At 42.5% G+C, this 25,389-nt stretch overlaps 1 protein-coding gene across 4 annotated transcripts in view; it reads right to left on the bottom strand.

Annotated features, from left to right (window-relative positions):
• The window catches only part of DDHD1 (DDHD domain containing 1), a 38,540-nt gene extending 15,204 nt beyond the window's left edge, over positions 1-23,336 (bottom strand). Inside the window, exons 1-10 of one of the 4 annotated variants that reach the window (XM_072116140.1) lie at positions 22,477-23,336; positions 18,268-18,441; positions 16,462-16,563; positions 12,201-12,329; positions 10,575-10,722; positions 9,345-9,454; positions 8,333-8,439; positions 6,207-6,463; positions 5,299-5,365; positions 2,562-2,711 (exon numbers count right to left, since the gene is read on the bottom strand). In XM_072116140.1, the coding sequence (XP_071972241.1) occupies positions 2,562-2,711; positions 5,299-5,365; positions 6,207-6,463; positions 8,333-8,439; positions 9,345-9,454; positions 10,575-10,722; positions 12,201-12,329; positions 16,462-16,563; positions 18,268-18,441; positions 22,477-23,059 (1,827 nt within the window). In that variant the 5' untranslated portion in view covers positions 23,060-23,336. The remainder of the gene's footprint in view (positions 1-2,561; positions 2,712-5,298; positions 5,366-6,206; positions 6,464-8,332; positions 8,440-9,344; positions 9,455-10,574; positions 10,723-12,200; positions 12,330-16,461; positions 16,564-18,267; positions 18,442-22,476) is intronic. The other 3 variants (XM_072116142.1, XM_072116143.1, XM_072116144.1) reach the window with 3 other exon arrangements.
• Between the last annotated feature and the right edge of the window lie 2,053 nt (positions 23,337-25,389).

Below are 25,389 nucleotides of genomic sequence, written 5' to 3'. Positions count from 1 at the left end.
TAAAAAAGCAATAGCTTTTTTTCCTATTTCTGTGTACAGAGCTGTCCAAGAGCTTATTTTCTGTGTAACAAATTTTAGTGGCGTTATTTATAATTCTATGCCACTGACTGGGAAGCTGGAAAAAGAAAAAATACCTAATGTGGTGAAACTGGAAAAATAAAAACGCATTTGTGTAACTCTCTTGTGGGCTCAGTTTTTATGACTTTCAAAATGACATGTCTACTTTATTTTTTTTCTCGGTACGATCACGGTGATACCAAATTTATTTAGGTTTCAATACATTTTAAAAAATTAAAACAATGTGTACAAAAAACCCCTGGTGTCACCATTTTTGACGCCAATAACTTCATACTTCAGTGTAGGGGGCTGTGCAAGACGACCTTCGTGACCTTTTGATCACTTTTTATAAAAATTTTTAGGTTATGTAAAATGGTGTGAAAGTCGTGTTTGGGCAATTTTCCGTTATGCATTTCACCGACGGCAATAATTGTTTTTAGATTGGGCATTTTGGGAAGCGGCGATACCTTAACATGTTTGTGATTTTTACTGTTTATGTAGTTTTATATCAGTTCAAAGGAAAGGGGGCAATTTGATATTTTTTATATATATATATTTTTTTATTATTTTTTTAGACCCTCTTGGGTACTTTAACCCTAGATGGTCTGATTGTTCCTACCATATACGGCAATACTACTTTACTGCAGTATACAGAGTTTTTACATAGGATTCATTAAAATATACCATTGGCACATTGTAACAAACCTGCAGATGCCGTGCAGCCTATGGTCTGATGATCACGGTTGTTAACAATGGGTGTCTGCTGCAATGTGCAGCAAACCCCATGTCTGTATGAAGAGGGCTTCATAAATCCTTAACTGCTCCCTGACTCATATATGCGTCAGTGAGCGTTAAGGAGTTAACTGGCAAACTCTCCGTAAGTTCCCTACACTGTACTGAAGAAACACAACCAAGTCAAAACAGAGCTGCCTGCAGTTAGCAATCTGTTTCTTCTGGAATAGATATACAGGCGGTCCCCTACATAAGAATACTCGACTTACAAACGACCCCTAGTTACAAACGGACCACTGGATATTGGTAATTTATTGTACTATAGTCCTAGCCTACAATAAACAGCTGTAACAATAATCAAAGGTGTCTGTAATGAAGCTTTAGTGTTAATCCTGGTTCTTACGACAACTCAACATTTTTAAAATCCAATTGTCACAGAGACCAAAAAAGTTCTGTCCGGGATTACAATCATAAAATATACAGTTCCGACTTACATACAAATTCAACTTAAGAACAAACCTACAGACCCCATCTTGTATGTAAACCGGGGACTGCCTGTACTGGTTAATCACACATCATGCCATTAGGCTTCCTAGAAAGTCATACTTGATGGTAAGAAGGCTGCCTTACAAGGTAGCAAAGGGGATGGAAAGCTTATTTGAACATTTCCCAGAATCCCCTAGTGGAGCAACAATGGCTATAAGTCTCCTCACTTCTGCATGGCAGCCTTAATTGGCAGCCTCCGTAAAGAGAACTCTTACTTCTCGACCCTAGTCACATTTATTTCAGGTTTAGGGAAATATTGATGCTACACAGCACAAATAGGTTAACATGAGTACCTTGTGCTACTGTATATAAACTCAAACTACAAGTTACAAATAAACATAGAATTTTGGGAACCACAATTTGGGCAAGTTTCATCTTGGTGAGGAGCTGGAAATGTGATAAAGTCCCAACGATTATGGAGTGAGAGAATCAGCTTTCTATGAAAGAATTTGTCATGATGAAAACCATTCCTATGGGAGATCCTATGGGGTTCAAGTTAGATAGCAAAGGTGTTAACTTACAGCAATAAGTAAATACTTAAAGCGAACATATGTGTAGAACCCAGAACTACAAGTCTGATGTGATTTAAACGGAAAGTTTCCTACCTTTAAAGGAAATCTACTACAGGATCAAGGCATGTAAACCAAGTGCACTTACATGCAGGTGTGTGGCCACTCTGGCAGCATGTGCTGTTCTTTACCTTCTTATGCCCTTATTTTTTCAAATAAAGGCTTCATAGTTTATGCAGATGAGTCTGAAGGGCTCCGGGCTCTATATCCTTCAACTGAGTCTGGAGCCCCTCAGGGTCATTTGCATAATCTATACAAGGGCATAAGAAGCTAAAAAAAAAGAGCAGATTGTGCCATAGGAGGCACAAACCAACATGGAAGCATGCTTGGTTTACATACCTTCATCATGTTGTTAAATGACCATTAATATGACACCATGGTTCTAAGGATGAGCCAGAAATGACACCCCTCTTCCAGTCTCTAAAAGTGACTCACACAAGTGATATTGGGTAAAAATGAAAAAAATTGCAACAGTAGAAACTTCCCATCAATAGCTCTTTTCCTATGAAGTTAGTGGGCAAACCCTGTTAAAGCTGTTGGACATGAGATTCTATTCTAGAAATGTGAGGCCCCAGGTCATAGAGATGCAAGCTGCATGGTTACCGTCTTTAAATTATTATTTTTACTTTACCTAAAACCACATGAGGAGAGACTTACCACTGGATCTGCAGGATGGAATATGTTAAACAAACGATTACAAATAGCTCTCGGCAATATATGATCTTGAGTTCCGCGATTTCCAGGACGAATCCCGCGCAGCGCCAAGAAAACTGCTAGGGGAGAACCCATGCAGAAAAAATTCTCAACCTAAGGGATTATGTGGGTAAACATCAAGTCATATTATAATGTGCGCTGTATAAACTGTATTAGAAAAACAAAGAATAATGTTTAAAAATGCATTAAAAAGGGCTGTTTTTTTATATAACATAAATTCCTATCCTAGGGAAATGTCATTAAAGGGGTTGTCCGAGTTTAAAAAAAAAAAATATATGTGGCCGTGAGTGTGCTGCCTAAAATAATAAAGCTGTACTTACCTTCCGGTGCCCTCCGGTATCCGCCGCTGCTGTCGCTCCGGGCGCCATGTAAACAAACATGGCCGCCGGAGCAGCGCTGCATTCAGCTTCCGGCCGGCCGTGGCCGGGTACGCCTATCCGTCCCTATACACAGCATTGTGTATGGGGGCCGGAAGGTTGTCGTGTCCGTCCGGAAGCTGAATGCAGCGCTGCTCCGGCGCCCATGTTTGTTTACATGGCGCCCGGACCGGAGTGACAGCAGCGCTGGATACCGGAGGGCACCGGAAGGTAAGTACAGCTTTATTGTTTTAGGCAGCCCGCTCCCGGCCACATATATTTTTTTTTCAAGTGCTAAAATTATATAGGCCTAGAGACGATGCCTGGTCTGTGAATCACAATCCATGGTGAAAGGCTCAGGACTGTGTGCATCATAATATATAATGCAATTAGCCCCTTCCCTGCAAAACAGCAGCACGGAAATGTACATAAAACCGCAGGGGGAAAAGTCCCTGTCTATAGGGACTGCATATCATCAAAAAACACACTAAACCTCAGGTAAGAACAGACCTGACTGATTTGGCAATCTCTGTGCAGCGCTGCTTCATCTGTGTGCGCTATATAAATAAAGGAATTATTATTGTCCTAAAAGATGTGCGCTATTCCAGTGTGTGAGGAAAGGATCACATATAGTATAATACTATCAGCAGTTTAGGGAGTTTAAAAATATTATACTCACAACCCAAATGGAAAAGCAGGTATCAACATTATAATCAACATCAAAAACTCCACTTGTGAGGAATGGAGCAGTGACACAATGGGGCAGATTTATCAAGCGTCTGAAAGTCAGAATATTTTCAGTTGCCCATGGCAACCAATCACAGCTCAGCTTTCATTTTACTCATGAATATTTTAAAGGGGAGCTGTAATTGGTTGCCATGGGCAACTGGAAATATTCTGACTTTCAGACACTTAATAAATCTGGCCCAGTGATCCGTACTCATGCCCACTCGAGTATTTTTGAGTGTACCATTGTATCAATGCTCATTTCCACACCAGCGGTGGACATAAAGGGGTATTCTCTTCTGGGCATTCACATTCAGTTTCATTAATTTGCCATACATAACCTTTTCTTCGATAAGCAGTTATTTAATAAAAATTACCCATGTGAAGATAATTTCTCATAAATGTAGTCATATGGTCCCTTAGAAACAAGGCTGTGTCCTTGGATACGGCCACCTCTGATGGAGTGATTGCACAAAGAAACAAAAGGTTTTTGTATATGAAATTTCCGGGAGTTACTGCACGTCCCACAGACGTCCTGCGGTAATGATTGCTGAATCCATGTGGTCAGACAGGACTCAATAGCACTTGTCTGGCCACTGCTGCCAAAATGTGAGGTGGTCGTATTCAAGGAAGCTATCTGGTTTCTAAGAGACAACATGGCTACATTTATGAGAAATTATATTCACACAGGAACATTTTTTTTTTTTTTTATAACATCCAATTAAAGAAATGTTTACATACGGCAAATGAATTAAATGAAATGAATTCTAAGATGGGAATACCCCTTTAATGTTGATTTTATTGATGCCTGCTTTTACCTTTGGTTTGTCAGTATAATAAATCTATAAAAACTCATTATTTTAATAGCTCTATTTCTGGAGGAATCAGATGGTTAGTGTACACAGGATACACCAGAGTGTTACAGTTCCTGCCTGAGGTCTAGAGGAGGTATAGCGCGTCTGTGTAGGTTACGGTATTATATGCAGTTTACTGTCAATGGCAAATAAATTTTTGCTTTTCTTCTCCATCTATCACATCACTATGATGTTCCGAGTCCCATCCTCTGCACTGTGGGTGCCAAGCAGATGGTCATGTGGTTGTTATGCATCAAACTTTTACAAACAGATAATGATGACCTACCCTATACTGTATCTGTGAATGAATTAGAATCTATAGGGCAGCTATTTCAGGTACCAATTATTAGGGAGTACAAGAACCCCCATTCTTCTGATATGTGGGTCTCAAAAAAACTCAGAAACTGGGCCCCCTATTAGACATATTTCCATTGTGGATAGTAATTCACCGAAAACTTACATAATTTACATAAACCTAAATACATAAGATACCGGTTCCACCATTGGGATCCGCAACCATCTCAAAAACAAGTGTCCACTGACCCCTTTCCCCTGATCCCTCTGCATCTAGGTCTATGCTCTATTTGCTTGGCTGTTGATGCCCTTGGAGAATGAGCTAGTCAATGATTAGGAGATTGCATATGTATAGATTTGCAAAATTTCCAGATGGGTGCAGATCCCAGAGGAGGGACAATTTATATCAACAACGGTAACAATAACCTCATTCCCTGGCAATGCACTTACCCTAAATTTTAAAACAGGGGTATTAGAATTCTTAAGTCCATGTAATCTGTCTTCCAGTTCTTTTAACCTGTAAGAGTATCAGATTTTCACATGTAATTTCTTCTCGTATGAGAACAGACATTATTGGAGACTGTGGGGAACACTGCCAGCCCGAGTGATGGAATGCAGAGTATGTGGCTCCTCACCCACTGAATTGGACAGAATCTGCTGACCTTGACAAACGTTCTAACAGACAACAGCTGGGAAATGTAGTCAGACGTTTAATGGAAATCTAGGATCAAAATACAGCATGATAAACCAGGGACACTTACTCATAGGCCTGGACACCCCGACTGTGGTTTTCTTCTTATATTTGTTATCCATGGAGTAATTTCTCCTAAATTCAACTTTTACCATTATGCTAATTAATTTGAAGGGCTCGGGGAGGGGGGGGGCTCACTTCAGCACTTCCTCCTTCCTCTGTCAAGAGGATCTCACACAGGAAAGGGGGGTACATGCTGATGTACAGTGTATCAGCCGGTGAAGCACAGCGGGGCCCTGGCAACACACCACCCCCTCTGAGCACTTCTTGCTCATTATTTTAAAAGTTGATTTTTGAAGGAAGAAGGTCATGGCTTAACAAAAGAAGATTACTACATTCACAACGCCTGGAACTATGAGTAAGTGTTCTCCAGTGACAAGAAGTTTGCCCCTATCCTATGCTCTGTTCACCTGGGGTCTAATGTCCCCTACCCGTTCTTGTAAACCATGGAGGTCACAAACAAACTAGAATCCAGCCCTCACCACTTATACCGCTCAATAGAAGTCTACAATAATCAAGGCTTCAGTGACTTACGCTACACATGGCACAACCTTGGTAAATTTTCTGGATACAAGTTCTTGATTTCTACCCAAATTTCTGCACATACCGTTGTTTGGTCAAGCAAAGCTCTCGAAGGAGATGCTGTTCTTCATAACTAATCCACTGGTCCTCAGGCTCCTCATCCTGGTCCATCTGTTCATAGACATGGACTGGATTCCACCCAGTCATTATGTCATATGTAATGACACATCCCAGGGAATGAGACACAATGGATACTTTGCCTCCTCTGTCTTCAAACTCTGGATTCCGGGAACAGAACAAGTTGTATAGTCGGTTCAGCTCCTGCTGTAATCCTTTTACTAACTGTTTAAAAATAAAAGCAAAACTTCCTAAAATATTGCAAAACAATTTCCATTGTATGATCTAAGTACATATGTGAGAGGCCAAGTAGATCCGAGTTTACATCTTATTGGGGGAATTCATTAAGCCTTTGCAGACAGTTTTCTGGGGAATAAGGCACATGAATTTCAGTTTTGCTTTCTCCCTTACCCGCACACCATTTTGGGTGTTTTGGGTCAGGGCATAAAGCAAAAAACTTCATACCTGTCCCAGAGTATTTACTAAGAGGTTGGAGCCTCTTAGTGGACACGGGAGCAGGACCGTTCAGAACGGCAGTCTTAATTAATTCCTCCCCCATTGAGTTTTATTGCAATGGATTTTATGTAATTTCCCCAGTTATAAAAGATATCAATGGCATCTTATTATCCATATAGTTCCCGTAAGTTAGAATAAGTACTTTTCAAACATTAAACAAGTGACAGAATGTATAGCTGTAAAACTATGTGGATAGAAGATGGGAGGAATACAAAGATCTGCATAGGAACATAAATAATACTCCACTGTTGTGTATAAACTAACTAAAGTTTTAGCTGGTGCCAAGCAACACTTTGTTGAGTAGATTCAAGTTATTTTGGCATTGTCTTGCTAATGGCCATATTTGTACACTATCAATATCCCAATTTCTCCAGAATCCATGCACAGACTGCAGGGTTCTGGCCAATTCTTTCATTACAAGATAAAAATCACCATTTAGCTCGACCTTTACCGAAATAACATGATGTGCCCGTTTAGTCGGTCATGTCTGTACAAAAGTCAAGAAAGAGTTGTGCGGACAGCTGACATTTCATGTGCAGCCAGGAGGTTTGAGCCAACAAAGTGGGTGCGGGTGACAGACACCATTTAGCAGTGTTACAAGGTCTTTGTGACTCAGTGAGGTTTTTTTCCACAGTTATTCTGGCACACAGAGCTAAAAGCTCAATAATTGATGAGTTACAAGGCTGAGCCGGTGATACTGATACTCTTTAATAAGAAATTGCATTGTTTTTGTCTAACTAGCAGAACAAGAGCAAACATCATTGACATAGGCTTTCCAGTCCACTTATTATACCAGCCATGTAATGAATGTCAGCACTGTTGTACGGAATTACAACATGGAAAAAAAACCCCATCCAGCACCTTCTTGTGTCACATTCTTACAAGACTCGACCCACAGCGATATTAGATACAGCAGCGTGTGAGAGAAGCACAGGCTTTATTTCAGGGTTTTTCCTGTTAGAATTTGGTTTTCGTACATTTACATTTGGGGCAGGTAAATGAAAAGAAAGCATCACATGTGAAAAGGAGAGGAGGACAATCAGTAATGTTGAGAAAAAAAAACATCTCCCGAGGTTTTTACTTCAAAGTGGTTCTCCAGCGACTACACTACTGCTTCTGGTTATGTCTATAGTGTTGTGGCTCCATTGCAATGTAGTGATCAGCTGAGATCCCATGTGTCACTCCCCCACCAATCACCTATTACTGACCTAATCTATGGTAATAGTGATAAGCCTGGAAAACAAAGCAAACCTAGTTACTGAATTAATTTAAATGGGAGCTAAGCTGCAGTAACACAAGTCAGCCCCTACAAGAGAACATTCGCCAAGCTGAAGGGGTGATGTCACACCAGGAATCGGATATTCATAATGCATTTACAGGCCATTAATGTTTGTTTTAAGAGTTTATTCAGCATGGTGGTGAATGCTATGGAAGTATACTGAAATCTAGTGGAAACCGACTGACTAAATAAACAAAATCTCTACTAGTGATTAAAGGCTTTGCAATAGTGATAGAAAACACAAGCTGGTACAGTACATGCTTTCCATTCAGATTTTAGCCCTACCATTTATGGCTTACCTCATCTCTGTAGAGAGGGCTGGTATAGTACATTATGTCCATTGCACTGCTGTTCAGCATATCCCGAATTCCACGCACCTTATCTGGAGTAATAGAATCTACTGTATCTACATAAAGGAAATAATATCCACTGGTAAAAAAAACAATACTCATATAATGTAAAAGACAATTACACTGAAAGACATGATATTCAATGCTGAGGTTTAGATTTAATACACACACATATCATTTAGTAGAAGGATTATCCAGAGCAGCACAGTGAGAAAAACCCATATGCAAATAAAGCAGCAGTCCAGTTAGGACTAGTTGACATCTCTGTTATGTCCTTCGTGTTTTGCATCAGTTATTGTGAGCCAAAACCAGGAGCGGTCAAACACAAAAAACAGGTTCAAGTGTTTCCTTTATATCTAGTTGCAATAACTGAGGACTTTACACATGTGATCTGGCCCCTGGTGGGGAAACAAAGCTGTGGTTGTTTATTATATGTGTAACACTTCAGTCCATATTCAAGACCTTTTTGAAGCTCAGGGGATATGCATTTATTCTATCCACTATGCTGTGACTGTAAATCACCCCATGTAATTCTGCTTTGGCTACACCACATAGATTACACCATGTGTCCTATGTGTTTACCTCATCCACACAGATCGGATTCACCGCTGTATTTGCATCAGGACTCACAACATCTTTCGAGTCTCATTAGACCTGTGATTAAGCCTATTGGCACATTATAGGACTGTAAACAACAGATCACGGTCCATTGTTCGCTCACACCGCCGATGCACACAAAAATACTCTGCATGAGCTATTAAGACAGGCAGGAACAAAACACAGTATTGTGTCCTTAGAAATGAATTTGTCCAAGTGCTTTCTGAGGATTACATGGGTAGCACAAGGACAAAAAGGAGTCATACTCTGCCTTAAACACAATGATCCTACCCACACACACAAACAGATATGTTATGCTCAGCTCAATGGTATAACATTTTGTTTGTCCATCAGATTAGGTTACCTCCATCTAGAGCAAGCTTGGATCGCCATTCCACAGGAAGGAACTCAACGTGCTCTGAAGTCTGATTGGAAAAGTGCTTCTCTTCAATCTTTCTTGCAGTTTCCCTCATCCTGTAACAACATATGGATAAGTACAAGTCAGTTCATGGATTTATTTCATCAGGTTTTTGCATCAGTTTTAGCCAAAACCAGGAATGGTCAAAAACATTTCCATTGTATCTTAAATCTCTAGTCTCCACACCCAATTTGGTCTTACAATAAAAGATACAAAAAAACCTGATGAAATAAGTCTCATATTATACAATATACAGATGATTTCTCAACAAGCAAACTCAGCTCCGAATTAGAATTCTGCAGATTTGACAACGCTCTACCAGCAATAGGTTACAATTAACAAGTTGGAATATAAAAGATTGTAAAGAAAATAGTTTCTCAAATAGTATTATATGGGTTTTCAGAGTCATGTATAGGATGAAATTGCTCATCTCTAGCCACAAATATATAAGTTTAGGCTACTTTCACACAAATGTTAGAAGCCTATGGCGCCCGGCCACGGTATGGCGAGTACAATGGGGCAGATTTACTTACCCGGTCCGTTCGCGATCCAGCGGCACGTTCTCTGCGGTGGATTCGGGTCTTCTGGCTACTCACTAAGGTAGTTCCTCCGCCGTCCACCAGGTGGCACTGCTGCGCTGAAAAGCATCCGAATGCCCTGAAATTCACCGAGCCGGACCAAGTGAAGGTAAGCGCGTCCCAAGCGACACTTTTATTGTTTTAAATGCGGCGGTTTTTCCGAATCCGTCGGGTTTTCGCTCGGCCACGCACCCCAATTTCCGTCGCGTGCATGCCGGCGCCGATGCGCCACAATCCGATCGCGTGCGCCAAAATCCTGGGGCAATCGGCGCAAATCGGAAATATTCGGGTAACACGTCGGGAAAACGCGAATCGGCCCTTTAATAAATGACCCCAATGTGTGTCACCGTACTGTACCGCCCATGGGAGAAAGATAGATCATACTCTATTGCCTGCGTTTACGGCTGGGTGCCAAGCATCGATATAGACACGGGAGCGGTAAGCAGCGCTAATCCTTGCGCCGCTGCAGTGGAATATGTGCTACGCCCAGGTACTGGCCCAGACATAGCACACGTTCGTGAGAAAGAAGCCTTAGGAAAAAGTTAAGACATCATCTACAAGATAAAACAGAAATAGCAAAAAAAAAAAAAAAAATTACATGGCAGTATTTTTGATAATTCTTCCCTGATCCATCTTCTGTCCAATACCGTGTACTACAAACACTATGTGGGTTGTATCCACAGGCTTGTCTTCATATGTGGCTTCTTCGACATAACCTCGATGAAGCCTGGTCCCGCTGCTTGAAGCTGCAAAGATATTAGCCACAAAAAAAAAAAATGAAAGAATACTGAAGGGTAAATTCACAAATGGCAGCTCTGTTCTGCAGTTTAAATTTGTCGCTAAATATCATATCATTTTGATGATTACAGTTAACCATTGATCCAGACATGACAGAACTATGTAGGTTTGATAAGGTACTCAGGGCGCAGCCAGTTTGAGCGTTAAGGCTCAGCCCATTATTTTTTTTTTTCATTTGATCAGTGTCTCTTCGTGTCGTAATAACTTTTGAGATTGTTTTCTCACGACACATTGTAGTTTATATTAATAGTATAATTTTGATGATTGGTTGGTTTTTTTGGAGGTAAAATTTCAATTTAGGAAATTTTTTTTTACAATTTTCTGCGTTTCAATTGCCATTTTTTTTTTTAGACAAAAAGTCCTAACAATTTTTTTTGTAGAAAACTTTTGTCATTGTCTTCTTTCTATTCCCATATTTTTTTTAAGTTTGCTTATTTTGTACGAATTTTAGAAGGTTTAACGTTTTAGTTCTCAAGTTGTGTGCACTACAAGCTCCTCCACACACTGCTTGCACTACTCCTACTTTTACTACCCTGTTTCCCCATAAATAAGACAGTGTCTTATATTAATTTTTGCTCCTAAAGAGGCACTAGGTTTTATTTTCAGGGAACGCCTTATATTTCCACGTAAAGTAATTCATATTTATTGTTGAACAAAAAATCAACTTCTCTAACATCCTTATAACTCTCCAAACTTATTTCATGCAGAATTTCTTGTGACTCCATTTCTATTGGAATCATTGGCTCCAATATCTCATGTTTAGCAATAGCACTTTCCTTAAATGAGCCCTTCTTATCCTGGTAGCTTCTGGTATCACATTTGCAGCGCAGCAGCCATTGATTTTATCCCATGAATTCTTCCCCCATGTTACAACCTCTTGCTGTATCTAAATGATCTACTAATACTGATGTACAGTCTGGGGGGATCCATAGTAATGGCGTCCGCTAGGTCTTATTTTCAGGGGAGGCCTTATATTTCTAAGCTTGAACAAAATTGTACTAGGTCTTATTTTTGGGGGATGTCCTATTTTAGGGGAAACAGGGTATGCATATATAAATGCGGTTGGAAGGGAAAATGGACAATGGGGGGGGGGGGGCCTAACACAACACAAGGAGAAAACGGACAATGGGAGGGGAGGGGGTATAATATGTGTAACAGTACCGTCAGGACAGATCACAAGTATCTCTCCAACACCATTAAATGCAGAATAGTGACGTTGGAGAGCGGGGGATCTGTCACGACTGAGGTCACAATCCAGTCTGTATTGACTGGTCAGTGGCAGCAATCGACATCGCAGAACCAATCAAATTGGTCCTGTGATGTCAGCGGGTGGGTGTCGCTTTGTGCGAAAGCCAAATAAACACACAGAGGCAGATTCTCAGCATCAGTCATGTTGTAGCCAGATAATGTGCTACCGAAAACTTACCCTTTGAAAATCCCAGCTTTTGGGTAACAGTCCTTGCTATTTTAGAAGTAGTTGCATCGCTGTAGAGATAAACCTCGTCGACACTATGCCAGTCCACGTGGCTGCGGCTTAACTTCAGACTGCGGACAGCTGCAAAATGTAATAGTAATACATAGCAAATAGCTCTAAAAGGGTTGAATACTTACATGCAAAATTATGGCGAAATGTTCCCTTTCCCTCAAAAGGTTAAGAAAAAAAGCAAAATTCCTCGAGAACCTTACATCTCACTTTGGTAAGTAACGTCCAGGTAGGTTTTAATCATGCGGGGAATCGCCATGTTATTTGTCCATGATCTTAGATAGTCGTTTCAATCTTGTAAACTGAAGGAATATCTCCATGTATCACAGTTGCAGCTCAGCTGGGTAGTTGGGGCACTGCTGTGTCCCATTCGTTCTGAAAATCAGTCAGAGGCCCAAAAAGTGGAACTCCGTTCAACATCCGTGTGACATGACATCACTTTATACAACGGGAAATCCTTTTAAGATTACTGAAAAGTATACAAATGCCGTTTGTATCTGACGTGGACATCCTGTTGCAGTCTCTCTAGTTGTAATAACATGACACCTCCCATTATGTAGTGTGCTTAGCTACACTAGCTGTAATTCACAACACTAAAATGTCGCACCTATGTGTTCTGCACATCTCAATAATCACTGAATACACCCAAGAGGTAAAAAACACCTTAGTCAGAACCAATTAATCTCCAGACCAGCAACACTGTTCCAGAAGCCTTTATGGTTGAGGCAAATCTGCCACAACTAAACTCACAACTAAATTAGAAATCCAAACTCTCAACAGTCCATAAAGAACAGATAAATACATGGAAGCAAAGTACATTGAATAGTATTAGATAAGGGTGATCAGAGATGCACACATACGTGTTTAGAGGACTAGGGGGGCTTACATGTATTGTGCATTCGGCGGGGTCTGTATAATATGTCCACACTTTTCATGTTATAATATGCCCTTAAATAATTCACAGATATGGATTTACATTTAAAGGGAACCTGTCAGCAGAATTTGACCTAATAAACCACTACCAGTATGTTGTCGAGCAGCTAAACAGCTTCTAGATCAGGTTTCTTTCATGACCCAGCCTGGTGCCATCATCCAGAAAATCAATTTTAAGTAATATGTTAATTGTTTGTATAAAGTCTGGAGGTGGAGAGTTTAACACTGAAGTCAAGCTCTCCCTGCTTCTCAACACCTCCTCTATGATTGACATCATGCGTTAGACTTTAGGAGATCTGGTCAATGAAGTCAGTGTTAAACTCTCTGCCTCCTTGACTCCATAAAACCAATTTACATCTCCACTTAAGAACACCTGACTTACAGACGAATCCTAGTTACAAACAGACCTCTGGATGTCGGCAATTTACTATACTTTAGTCCTAGGCTATAATAAACAGCTATAACCGTTATTAAAGGTGTCAGCAATTAAGAATTATTGTTAATCCTGATTCTTATGAGAACATTTTTAAAATCCAATTGTCACAGAGACAAAAAAAATTTGGCTGAGGTTACTATTACAGGCGGTCCCCTACTTAAGGACACCCAACTTACAGACAACCTATAGTTACAGACAGACCCCTCTGACCTCTGGTGAAGCTTTCTGAATGCTTTACTATAGTCCCAGATTGCAATGATCAGCTGTAAGGTGTCTGTAATGAAGCTTTATTGATAATCCTAGGTCCCATTACAGCAAAAAATGTTTAAACTCCAATTGTCACTGGGGCAAAATTTTTTTTTGTCTGGATCTACAATTATAAAATATACAGTTTCGACTTACATACAAATTCAACTTTAGAACAAACCTAAAGAACCTATCTTGCAAGTAACCTGCCTTTATATTTCATTATATTTATATCTATCAACTGTGAAGCAGCACTCCATAAGATGAAAAAATCTAGTTTTTATTCCACCATAATGATGCAACGTTTCGCCTGTTCAATCAAGGCATTCTCAAGCATTATGGTGGAATAAAAACTAGATTTTTTCATCTTATGCAGTGCTGCTTCACAGTTGATAGACACGGATGTTTGGGATCCTCGTCAGACCCAGATAGAAGACCTGAACCCACTGCTCTTCTTTTTCATACACGGTGCTGCCCCACTTCATCTTTTTTGTATTTTTCATTATATTTAAGTATAGTTAAACATTTATCAATATTTTAGAAATTTATATTTCAGATTATAATAGTAAAAACTGTAATTAGAGAATTCTTCTCCCCTGTATTTGTTCCTCATTTAAGCAGTCTGTGTACAGCTTTCTGTCCCCATACAACGCTGACAATTTTGGTGCTAAAAAATTCCCCCTTGGCTTTTAGTCAAGAATATTAAAAAAAAAAAACCTGCCTGCAGCTTCTCTACCCTCTCGGCTTAGTTCCAGGGGAAATTACTGAGTATATATACGGTATATTTTTGTTTTATATAATGAGGGGCTGTTGCTGGACATTTCATTAGTGGGTGGAGGTTACGGATCATTTCATTAATGGGGGAGCCTACTGGACATTTCATTAGTGAGGGGAGGCTGAAGGACATTTCATTATTGGGGGGAGGGTGCCGGGTATTTCATTAATGGGGGAAGGCTGTGACCAATGCATTTCCAACCCTAGGCTTATACATTAGTCAATAAGTCTTCAAGTGTTTTCTGTAAAATTAGGTGCATCAGCTTATATTTGGATTATACAGTAACTCTTTAGTCTAACAGTCTCTGGAAGTTTAATGTCCTTAGACCTCAAAGCTCAATGCTGGAGAAAGAGGGAGCAGAAAAAAAGTAAATTACTAAATGTCATAAGTATCTGAGCTATTCATTTCTGCAACAAAAAATATAAAATTAATTTAAAAAAAAAACAAACACAAGAGACAACAAAATACATTTGCCATTAGCTAGAGATCTCCAGATTTCTAAAGTGAATTAGAGCAACGTCTAAAGGACAGCAGTTTGTGCAAAGCTTTGGCCAAGTGGGTGAATGCAATTACAGAACGAGTCTATAAAGCAGAGAGCGGTTATTATTCTATTACTATAAAGGAAAATAATTATTAAACTAAAGCCAAGGTCTGAAAAGGAACATTATGTGATATACAGAAAATAGTGGGGCTATATTAAAATTTAAAATGACCAAGGTCTAATACATCCCAATAAAAAGTAAATGGCCATCATGACTTAAAGGGGTACTCCAATCTGACAAGGCTTTGGCAGAATACTGCACAGGTCAGAAATGGCAGTTTCCTGTGTAGCCAAGTAGTCAGTCTCATAATTATGTGTTCCCATAGATCTGACATTCTACAGACAAAGTAAAGGCATTTGAGACAAGAATATCCCTTTAAAGAGGCACTCCTGCTGACTTTTTCCATTCCTGCACCCATGGCTCGATGCAGTGTATATAAGAGCACAGTCTAAAGGGGCACTCATATCCCTGTCATGCAGCTTCCTGGATGTTTTGATCATACTCCATCTTGATGTTAGGTTTCTCCATCTCAGTGTTTGCTATTAATCCCATGATTCATCAGCACAGCATCGCAGGGGAATCCAGAGACTCTTCTTTCTGTGCTTGCTAGAAGGACTGTGTAATAATTCTTCTCTGTACAGGCGGTCCCCTACTTAAGGACACCCATAGTTACAGACAGACCCCTCTGACCTTGGTGAAGCTTTCTGAATGCTTTACTATAGTCCCAGGCTGCACTGATCAGCTGTAAGGTGCCTGTAATGAAGCTTTATTGATAATCCTTGGTCCCATTACAGCAAAAAATGTTTAAACTCTCTGGATCTACAATTATAAAATATACAGTTTCGACTTGCATACAAATTCAACTTAAAAACATACCTCTGGACCCTATCTTGTACGTAACCCTGGGACTGCCTGTATATACTTATGTGAGAAATTATGTAATACTCAGATATATCTATATCTACAGGGACATGACAAGAAAAAAAAAACGGAGTGCGTCTTTAAATATCTCAAACGCCAGTTACGTTTTACATAGAAAGCCAACAAGCAGGGATTATGCAATGATGGCTGAAAAATGCGAAGAGTAGATGCTTTAATCCTAAGGTCACACAATGGATCTTGTTACTGTTTGTCTAAGCACATGAAAAAAAAGAGTCAGGGACAAAGACTAACTTCTGGATCAGCAAAAAGCATGATGGGAGATGTGTGCACTCCTCTAGTAAGAGCGTCTACAGCCAGAGACTTCTACAAGGAGTAGCTCAGTTACCGTACCTTCATAGCGCTTTCTTTTAGCACATGGGGCGCCTGTGCTCTGGTTATATCCTCTCCAATTGAACGGGAAAGGGAGGGAGAAGGGAGCAAGGTGGTAGATAACTAGCAAAGTGAAGACAGGGAACTTTACTTTGGCTTTTAACTGAAAACGTCTCAGAATCACAGTATAAGAACAGAGAGCAAAGCAAAATCATTATGTAACATGCATGTCAAATTTTACTCAGCACTTGTTATACCTCCCATTGCCAATCAAAGTCTTTATAAGCTACTACTGTATCTAAAGCTGCTAATACATGGGTCATTATTTCACTAGTGGGGCAATGGTTATAAGTGAGGCCTGCACTGCCTGCAAGATAAGTAACAATCAGAGGGATTTTCCCTATGGCATTGTTGGAGATGATCGATTACCCACTACCGCTGTGGTGTCTGATCAATAACTCCTAATGAAAATCCACAGCAAGTTCTCCGGCTGTTACGATAGATGGAACACATTTCCATTAGCAGAAACATATTGTTCCAGCATCACACACACAACATTGGTCTATCTCAGGCGCATCTGTCTTATGTGGAAGGCACCTTACAGACAGCACCTTCACAGAAATAGGAGTCCATTGCTGCTTATCACATGCCCTAACCACAACCAGGATCCATAGAAAAGATGGGACCACTCCTTATACTTACAGGTTTACTATCCACAAACATCAGAGCATACATATAGCATCTAGTGTCTGCTAGGGTAACTCTTTATAAATCCATTATATGGATAGGTATTTGGGATGCTGACACACAGTAATGCTAGCCTTCTGCACAATTATGTGGATTATATAGGCATGGTCTCCACGGATGGGAAAGGATTTGGCTGCATGCAGTTAGAGGCAATATGTGTCCATACCAATTATGCCTGCAATACCACGTCATAATAAGAATCATTTCCACATAAAGAAATTATTTTCCCTCCAATTTACACTGCTGTATAATAACATGAGACTACTGATTGTAGTAGGGAATTGTGGAGATCTGCAGGGATTAGGTACCACCAGGACAAATGTGTTGGGATCTGCGAGGGGAGTAGAGGTTTCTTATACAGAACATCTATAAATAAAATTTTAATTGGACAAATAAAATAAATAGAATCTTTAGCAAGTATCTAATAAAGACTTTGCTTGGCACAGGGATATATTGATTGTCATGTTAATATTAGTTAGTACATTATTTAAAAAAACCCAGACATTTGGCGTCCTTAAAGTAGGAAGAATAGATTATTAATCTGATCACTAGAGCCATACCAATACTAAATCAATAGTGTCAACACAGCATTTATAAAAATCAATGGCAAGTATTAAAAGTCTGCCAACCTGTCTCATAAACCACAGCAAAACATGAGTCCCTGCATGCCATTTGGCAGTCAAGGCATGATGGGAATTATAGTTTTTAAAGGGCAGGACAGCCACAAGGTTAAAGATCACCCACTTTAAGTATAAGTATGTGATTTGTCTTAAGGTGACAATTAGCATAAATACCTAAAAAACAGAACTGGGCTGAAAAACATAAGAAAGAACACAAACGTATTATATCTTTTTGGGTTTTATATGGCCAAGTATTGGACACTGGAAATATTTGATCATTATACCAGTGAATCTGGCAAGTGTGACCACAGCCAAATGAATAACTTGGGCTTCTTCATGATTATCTACAGTCTCATAGCGAGCATTAAGAATCATATGTGCGGCCACTAAAAGCAAAAATATTCAGCCAAGTAGTTTTTTGTTTTTAGAAATTTTACGGGAAAATACCAGAAAAGCTCACCATCCTTGTGGTCTATAGGCTTTGCCACTTCCAGGTCAAAGTTGTCATGCGTCTGATGACCCCTGAAGCAAGCGAGATGCTCCTGTTCTATCAAGTTGCTCTCATCTTCATCCAGAGGTTGCCACGTGCCGTCTATGAACCACTGCCCTCTCATCACAGGGATTTTGTCACTTTCTAAAGGGAAGAGATGAAAGAATAAAAACAGTAGAGGATGAGTTTTGATAACATAACTAGGGTTAGACAGTCTTGAACTGTGTCAGATCAATCACCATGTCAGATGACAAATGATAAGTCCAAACCTACTTTACACCTATTTGTTGGCTTTTAAAAAAAATTTTCCCTCAACTTGGCTACTGCACCTTTCACAGTTAAACTCCACCCCCTTTATCAGACAAATTTTAGAGTTGTTGGTGGTCGCCATTTCCTCAAATTTTCTTATGTGAAAAGTGTTATAGGAAGAAAACCACCCATCATTTCTGGAGTTGAATCATAGCTAGGAGGACAGACTATATCATGACAGTCAACCCGTCTGCTTTTCATGTGGCTGACGATAACCAACTATGTAAAGTCTGTTCATTCTGAAATAGATATACTGGATTGGCAATAATCCTGCATCATGAAAAAGTCATGGTGGATGATCCGGGGGCTACCTTGCAAGGTAGCATGGAGGCAATGTTTTTCTGATCGTACCCTAGAAAAAGTATTTGTATTTCCTTCCAAGATTCCCCAGCAGAGCTTGCATTGCCTTTAGGTCTCAGTTTGCCTGTAAAGATGGCCATTAATGGAAAACTCTTCATTAGGAGTTTAATTTCTGACCGGCATGAAAGTACACAGACATGCATTGACCCAACCAGGTCTTAGCAGCTTTGGCCTTTCTGAACAAAGAAGAAACCAATTGGTTGCCACCTTTGGTACATGATAGAAGGTGTTACTAAGGAGATAACCTAGGACCAATTTAAGGTCCCAAGGGAGAAGCCTATTGGAAGATCCCAGTGGAATTTCTAACATATGTAGAAGCGTTAATACACTGGGATACACAAGTATGGCAGCATATTTCAGAAAAGAAGTAAAAGGGATCCGGTCAATGTGTCAGCAGGCAGCACCGAGATCATTCCAACTAAACTAAATAACAGTTCTGAATAACTTATTTCGATCTACATTGAGATGTTATGGAAGTGGCCCTGTCAGTGGTTACACATCTGTATCTGTCAGTCACCTCCATTATTTCTGGGCACTATTTCCCTACTACACAGTAATCGGCCCCATCTGAATACACCTTTACCTGTAAAGTACATCAGATACTGATCAGATGACACAAAGCAGTGTGACCTCCAACTCCAAGGACACTAAACAAATAAGTAGAACATGGAGTCGTTTGAATGTCAAATCCTATAAATCACCTGCAAGTAAAGATCAATGTGAGCCGCAGCCTCAGCTTCTCTGTAATCAAGACGATTTTCCACAATGAACTTTCCAGACAACATTTTATGGTTCTGAAATAAGGTTGCAAATAAATTCGACACAAACTGCGCACAGGAACACAGAGTATTTCAGGAGATAAAAGAGAGCAAGTTAGTTCATATGAACACCGGCTCAGGGATTCACAAAACAGCCAATGATAAGAAAATAAGCAGCCGGATGGAGAAGGCAAGGCAACGTGAGAGGATAGTAAAGGGTGTTTAGTTTCTGTAGTTCTCATCTATAACAGCAGCCTAGGATACTCGTGGACAAACAGCAGTCAATGATAAAGGAACGTATTATGTTGTTTCATGGACACACGTCCACATATATTTCAGTGGACTCATACAATGTATGAGCTGACTGCCCAATCTGCAAATTATAGAGCAGTATCCGAATTTCTGTTACAGATCGATAAATAAGATAAGATTATGCTTTATTAGTCCCACAATGGGGAAATTCACAAATCTGATCCATGTGGAGCCAAAACTTAAAGTAAGAACTGAACCCAGAGAGAAATGACATTCTGCATTGTTCAGTTGTGTGTGTATGACATAGATGTGGACACATACACTGCTAACTACACACACAGGCTCTTACTACATGAAACACACAAAACATAATCCTTTAAGAGGATAGAAACTGAAGGCACTTTCTACCGTAATGCTTGACATATGGCCCAGCAGGAATAAAAGTGAATTCTAGGTAGACTGTGTAAATAGGTGGAAGGGACTTGGACTCCTATATAAATGGAATGACATTAGTTAAAGGATCTGAGGCTAAAGGGATAAAGCTTAGGAATAAAGCAGCTCAGGGCACGGCCAGAGGAGGGGAAGGACTAAACCTGTTGATCTCTGGCCGCTGTGTGTTGCCGTCTTATTACTGTCAATGTATCATCCCTTCCATTACAGCAGGTACCTATGTACAGAGCTGCAATCCTCAATCCCCCAATAACCTGATCTGCAGGGGTGCCCGGAGCCAGACCCCTCCTATCCGATAAGAACCTGGAAGCTCTCCAGCAAGAAACTGTATTCCTAAAACCCTTACAATTCTGGAGAAACACCTCCTGAATTCTGTGTTGTACCATTTCTCTGTAATTCTTCTGAGAAATAACCAATAAATGGATCACTGGATGTTACTTTCCCTTGCCCAGGGGCAGTGAGACTGCCAACAATGGCACATAGTAGGTGGTGGCATGTTACAGATATTACCACCATGTCTCTCTATAGGGGGTCTATTGGGCCTTTGCATACGTAACAGCTTAGTCTAACTTGCCAAAATGGTGTAGATTTTTTTTCAAAGTTTCTTAAGCATCAAAAATCCTCAACAATGCAAAAAAAAACAAACAAAAAAAAAAAACAAATGAAGAGATTTTTCACATGCAACCAACCTGTGTATTAGGGGACAGGCTGCAGATTATCATCCTGATATGTGCTGTGGATCAGCCGCCTGCTCAGCCTCACAGGCACTGAATCATGACAAAGGTCACAGAGGGAGAAAGCCTCGTGCTGTACTCTGACCTGTGTCTTGTAGATGTCCCAGGGCCAGAGGAGCGATTTCCTAATGCTGCAGGGTGTACTGTGATGCGTATGGAAATGTAGGAACATGGCGTGCTGATAATGGCACCATGCTGCCCTGATATACACTGGCATACATAGATTGGTGCAGAAAACCGTCATGTCTACTCACTACAACATAGACTTGTCTGGCCAAGGAATTCCTCCAAGCTCCACAGGCGTCTCACACCCAAACCCAAGATAGGTTCAGGGAGATAGAAATTGGAAATGGTATTTGCAGAAAACATGTGATTTTCCCATTTATTACAAATGGGTCTGCTTTTTCTTCTGGGAGCCTCACATCATTGGACCATAAACATAAGACCTGTGTGGGTCTCCAGTCCCTCAGGACATCGCTCTATTTATTTTTTAGATCTCAGTATCTGTGCAGCATATTGGGCTTAGTACATATCTGTATGTGAGCAAGATTTAAGACAAGCCCCATAGTGCACAGAAGGCACACATGTTCCAGGAATATGGGATTGGGAGCTATATCCCTAGGAAAGGCCTGGATACAAGACATCAATGACAGCGACAATTTGTCCACAAAAGCTGCACATAGAAGAAAGTGGTGAATTACAGTTCTGGTGGGGCGGATGCCAGTGGGGTGGGCGAGGACCCCAGGAGGTGCAGGTGCCAGCGGGGTGGGCGAGGACCCCGGGGGGGAGAGCAGGTACCAGCGGGGTGGGCGAGGACCCGGGGGGGGGGGGGGGGAGCAGGTGCCAGCGGGGTGGGCGAGGACCCCGGGGGGGGGGGGGGGAGCAGGTGCCAGCGGGGTGGGCGAGGACCCCAGGGGGGGGGGGGGCAGGTGCCAGCGTGGTGGGCAAGGACCCCAGTGGGGGGGGGGCAGGTGCCAGCGTGGTGGGCAAGGACCCCAGTGGGCGGGAGAAGGGGCAGGTGCCATTCGGGTGGGCGGGAGAAGGGGCAGGTGCCATTTGGGTGGGCGGGAGAAGGGGCAGGTGCCATTCGGGTGGGCGGGAGAAGGGGCAGGTGCCATTCGGGTGGGCAGGTGCCATTCGGGTGGGCGGGAGAAGGGGCAGGTGCCATTCGGGTGGGCAGGTGCCATTCGGGTGGGCGGGAGAAGGGGCAGGTGCCAGCGGGGTGATGACCCCAGGATGCGCAGGTGCCGGGTTGAGCATTAGGTAGAGGAGACACTAGGCACAGCACAGACATGGGGCAGTCAGCGTACACTTACGGTTCCAGTAGACCGGGTAGCACTCGCCCTCGGTGACGTCCACCTCGTACAGGCCGCTCCGCACACACACCGGCTCTATCTTGGCCACTTCCCCGATATTGACCAGGTCCAGAGCGGCGGCCCCGGGCTCGGCTTCCCCAGGCAGCTCCCCCTCCGGGGCGGCGCTGAGCTCCAGCAGGCGGCGGTAGGCGAGCTCTATGCGCAGGGAGTCGTAGCCGATGAACGGTTTCCAGCTCTTCTTCTCCTCCTTGTAGAACCAGCGCACCTCCTCCGCGCCCAGCTCCGTGACGATCTCATAGCGGGGCCGGGAGCTGCTGGAGCGGGTGCGGCGCCTGCCCGGGATCTGCAGGCTATCCTCCGCATCCTCGCCCTCCGAGGGGGACCCGGCCAGCTCCGGCACCGGGGGGAAGTCATGGCCGGTCAGGTGCAGCTCCAGGCCCCGGGACATGGGAGAGCGGCGCCGCCCGAAGGGGGGACACCCGGGCTCCTGCCCCTCCTCTCCCTCCCCGTCCTCTTCTTCCTCCTCCTCCTCCCAGTCGCACTCGCCGTTCTTCTCCGGTGACCGGTGCCCGGAGTGACTCATACCGGCGACGTCCTGCTTCTCTCAGTTCTCATGAAGCCTCTCGGCCCCGGCATGGAGGCCGCACCGTCTGCTCAGGCAGATGCTCGACTTTCCCCTCACACACACCGGCTGCCGAGCGCGCCCCCGCTCCCTTCACGATCTTCCCTGACGTGCGCGTCCTCCAGATTCTCACACAGCGCTCTGGACGCTGTCACGTGACCCGCAGCCGGGTCATGTGATCAGAAAGCTACTGCTGCTGAGGATCTACAGCAGAACAGTGTGACCTGCAACATCCGGGAGCTGGTATGCAGTGCCCGACTGAGGTACCTGGGGCCCAGCAGAGAAATACATTCATAGGGTCCACCATTCACTGTTATTCTTCAGATACTTAGCGAGCTACGATACTTCCTATGGTGTAGCAGTGATTGTTTCAAGCAGCAGCATCTTCTTTTATTGAATTATTTTAGTCTGTACCCTTATAAAGAATGGCTGGACCCAGAGATCGGGTTCAAAAATTCAGCATGCGTGTTGTTACGCCTGGTGGTTTTCTTGTTTAAAGAAGAGCTGTCACCATAAAAAAAACACACTAGGAGCTTACTAAAGTAAGCAGCTCCTAGCGCTACCTCAGATGTAGCAGCGTTACACTGCTAGCTGTATCAGAACCCTCCAATAAAGCTAGCAAACATAGCCCCCCAGCACAGCACATGCCCCTTCTGTATATATAGATAGCCCCCAGAACAAAAAAAAAATAAAAAATTAGACTCACCTTCCAGCACTCCCTAAAGCCTTCTTCCTGCTCCTCTTCTGTTGCAGGCATTGATGGATGCAACGTCCTCCTGGGGGGTTGTAGGCTCTGTGACTACTGCAGCCCCCCCCCCTTTGATTGCAAAACGGGGGGGCTCTGGAAGCACATTCCCTCTGGACCTCCCCCATGGTGGCCGTGCAGCTTGGCTTTGGTTTATTGATAGTTAACCAGCTGTTATTGACAGCTTCACACACTACTCACATGTCTCATTTGAGGGCTATAGAAGTCTCTTGGTTAGAATACCCGTAGGGTCAGACTACTGCCTTTTTGACCCCGCCCCCTGGCACATGCTGACTCCGCCCCACAACGCCCCTAACTCCGCTCCTGGCTGTTGGTTCTTCAAATCTATCTGTGTCTGGAGAGGGCACAGATAGAGTTAAATAACAGGGTGATGCTAAGAGCAATTAGCTGTACCTCTGTAGATGTGATTCTGGCAGGCGCAGACTGATAATGTCATCATCTGCCAGCATCACAGCACAGAGTATGATAAGAAGCTGCTGGAGAACTGGCACGGGTATGTGGTGTTTATTTTTTTTTTTATTAAATTGAAACAAGGAAAAGAGGAAAAGTGAGGGGGGCATCATATCTTTATGAGAGGGGTCACAATTTGGGGGGTATGAGAGGGAGCCCACAATATAGGGGGATATGAGAGAGGGTCCACATTATGGGGGGCATGAAAGGGGGCCAAAATATGGGGGGGTTATTAGAGGGGAAAAATATAGGGCATATGAGATGGGGCCAAATTATGGGGCGCATGAGAGGGGGACCACAATTTGGGGGGTATAAGAGAGGGCTACAATATAAGGGAGAGATGAGAAAGGCCACAATATGAGGGGGAGATGAGGGGCCACACTATGAGCGGGAGATAAGAGGCCACAATATGAGGGGGAGATGAGGGGCCACAATATGAGGAGGAGGAAATGAAAGGGTCCACAATATAAGAAGATTAGAGAGTCCACAATATGAGGGGTAGTTAAAAGGGGCCACAATATTATGAGGAAATGAGAGCACACAATGGGGCACATTTCCTTACTTGGTCCTGCGGAGTTCACGAAAGTGCATTGTCCGTTGATCATGCACTGTGCAGCAATTCACTATGATATCCTGCAAGTGTCGCTCCCCGGTCAGGTCCGACGGAGTTCACCTTCTAGGAGTTAAATGCTGCGCTCAGGCCGAATCAGTCGTATTGTCCGACAGACTGCCCCCCGATTTCTGTCGCATGAAAGCCGGTGCAGCTGCACCACAATCCAATTGCGTGCGACACAATCCCCAGTTAAATACCTGTCCCGGCCATGCAAATATGAGAATATGAGAGGCAGATGAGAGAATCAAAAATATGAGGTATATGAGAGAGAGCCCGCAATTTAGGGGGTATGATAGTGGGCTACAATATAAGGGAGAGAGGACACAATTTCAGGAGGGGGAAGTGAGGTGCCACAATATGAGAAGGAGATAAAAGGGTCCACAATATAAGTAGAACATGAGAGGGTCCACAATATGCAGGGGGGGGGGCGGGAGAGGGGGAGGTCAATGAGATGGGGCCACA

The sequence above is a fragment of the Engystomops pustulosus genome, chromosome 7 (assembly GCF_040894005.1).
Source record: "Engystomops pustulosus chromosome 7, aEngPut4.maternal, whole genome shotgun sequence".
NCBI lineage: Eukaryota > Metazoa > Chordata > Amphibia > Anura > Leptodactylidae > Engystomops > Engystomops pustulosus.
The sequence above is the reverse complement of the archived record's forward strand: the minus strand, read 5'-3'. Positions and strand labels throughout refer to the sequence as shown.